This window comes from Chrysochloris asiatica, unplaced genomic scaffold, assembly GCF_000296735.1.
Source record: "Chrysochloris asiatica unplaced genomic scaffold, ChrAsi1.0 scaffold00054, whole genome shotgun sequence".
Lineage (NCBI taxonomy): Eukaryota > Metazoa > Chordata > Mammalia > Afrosoricida > Chrysochloridae > Chrysochloris > Chrysochloris asiatica.
The window spans coordinates 10021595-10023581 of NW_006408572.1; the positions used below are offsets into that span (position 1 = coordinate 10021595).

Below are 1987 nucleotides of genomic sequence, written 5' to 3' on the forward strand. Positions count from 1 at the left end.
GTCAGCACTGCTCTTCAGGAGAAAGATGAGGCTTTCTCTTCCTTTGAAGATTTACAGCCTGGTGTGGCACTGTCTGAACTGCATGGTCAGTAGTTCAAGGTCACCAGCTGCTGCTCGGAAACCCTATACAGGGTTGCTATGAACCAACTCCACAGCACACCACTACCACAAAGGGGTGCTACTGGTGTCGTGTGTTAACGTATAATTAAAAGATCAGTAGTTTAAACTCACCAGCATAGAGAAAGATGAGGCTGACTGCTCTTGGAACCTTCTGGAGCCGTGCTATTCTGTCCCATAGGGTCACTGATCCCATGAGGTCACTGAGAGTAAGAATTGACTCCATGACAGTGGATTTAAAGGTATGTAAAACTCTAGCCTATACTGCTTAGGGACAGATGCATGTGATGAAAAGAACAAGATATTTATGGGAATAATATACCCCACATTCAAGATAGTGGGTACTTCTATGAGAGATAAGCTGGTTTCTCTTTGCAGGACTTTTCATATGTTAATGGGCCTTGTGACTGTCCTAGAGAAGGCTATAGTATCTAATGTCTCTCAAACTCATATGGCCATGGAATCCTTTTCTGTGGTACTTTTAAACACTGCCTAGAAGAGTTGAAAGGAGCTCTGGCAGCGTAGTAGTTACAAACTGGGCTGCTAACCTCACAGCTCAAAACTACCAGCTGTACTGTGGGAGAAAGATGAGGCTTTCTGCTCCCGTAAAGATTTACAGCCTCAGGAAACCTGTACAGGCTCACCATGAGTTGGAACCGACTCCACAGCACACCACCACAACTAGAAGAATTGAGGAAATGGCAGTGGAGTTTAAGACTCAGGTCCTCTTAAACACAACTACCTATATTTAGTGAAGTCATGTAAACTCTCTGGATCTTAGTTTGCCAATACACAAGAAGAAGATAATATTAACTGTCTCTCCCCTTAGAGAGCTTTTGTCCACATTTTCTTTCTGCCTTCCCCTCTTCTTTTCCTCTCCCATTTTTTATTCGTAAATCAAGTTAGGAAGAGGAGGGCAGCTTGATGGAGATTGGGACTGTTTGGCAGAAAGGGTTGTGTTTAGACCATCTCATCCTCCCGTTTGAAAATTTCCCTCACTCGTTCACACCACTTTCTTCTAACTACTGATACATTATAGACTGAACTGTGTCCCCCAAAATACGCATTGTAAATCCTAACCCCCATTTGCTGTTGTTGTTGTTAAGTGCCATCAAGTTGGTTCCGACTCACAGTGATCCTGTATAGGGTTTCCAAGAAGTGGCTAGTGGGTTTGACCCACCCATGCTGTGGCTAACAGTCCAGTGCTGATCCTACTGCAGCACACCAGGATTCCTAACCCCAAGACTATGGTTATAATCCCAATATGTTTTCTTTGCTATGCTAATGTAGTGGTATTAGTGTAGGATGTATTGCCAATCAATTTCTTTTGATGTATAACAGCAGATTAAATAAGCAGAAACGGCAAAAGACAGATGTCACGCCACATCAAGATCACCAAGGAATTGAGGAACAGATGCTGAAAGAGGTAAGGACCTTCCTCCAGAGCAGACAGAGGAAAGAGGGAGCAAGGGCCTCCTCAGAGAGTCAACACACTGAATTTGAATTTCAAACTTCCTAAACTGTGAGAAAATAAATTTCTGTTCATTAAACTCACTCAATTATAGTATTTCTGTTACAGTAGCACTATATAAACTAAAGACACCTTCTAAAATCCAAATTTAACCTCTTTTCACCCTGACTGCCTCTCCTTACCTGTAGCTGAGGGGCAGTGTAAAACCCTGATTCCTTCCCTGGGACAACCAGATTGTCTTCACACAATCAATCACTAGCTGAGTCAACTGGACACTGGGCTCCTTGCCAGCTGGACACAAGGTCTCTTGGATGAAGGCTTGGGCAGCCTGAAGCCAGGCTTGTTCCTAAGGAGAGTGAATATGGTTAAAATACCTTCATGACCATCCTGCTCACAAAG

The 1987-nt window shown here is 43.4% G+C and overlaps 1 protein-coding gene across 1 annotated transcript in view; it reads right to left on the reverse strand.

Annotated features, from left to right (window-relative positions):
* The window catches only part of CTC1 (CTS telomere maintenance complex component 1), a 26313-nt gene that overhangs the window by 19730 nt on the left and 4596 nt on the right, over positions 1–1987 (reverse strand). Inside the window, exon 2 of the mRNA XM_006863502.1 lies at positions 1771–1934. Within this exon, the coding sequence (XP_006863564.1) occupies positions 1771–1934 (164 nt within the window). The remainder of the gene's footprint in view (positions 1–1770; positions 1935–1987) is intronic.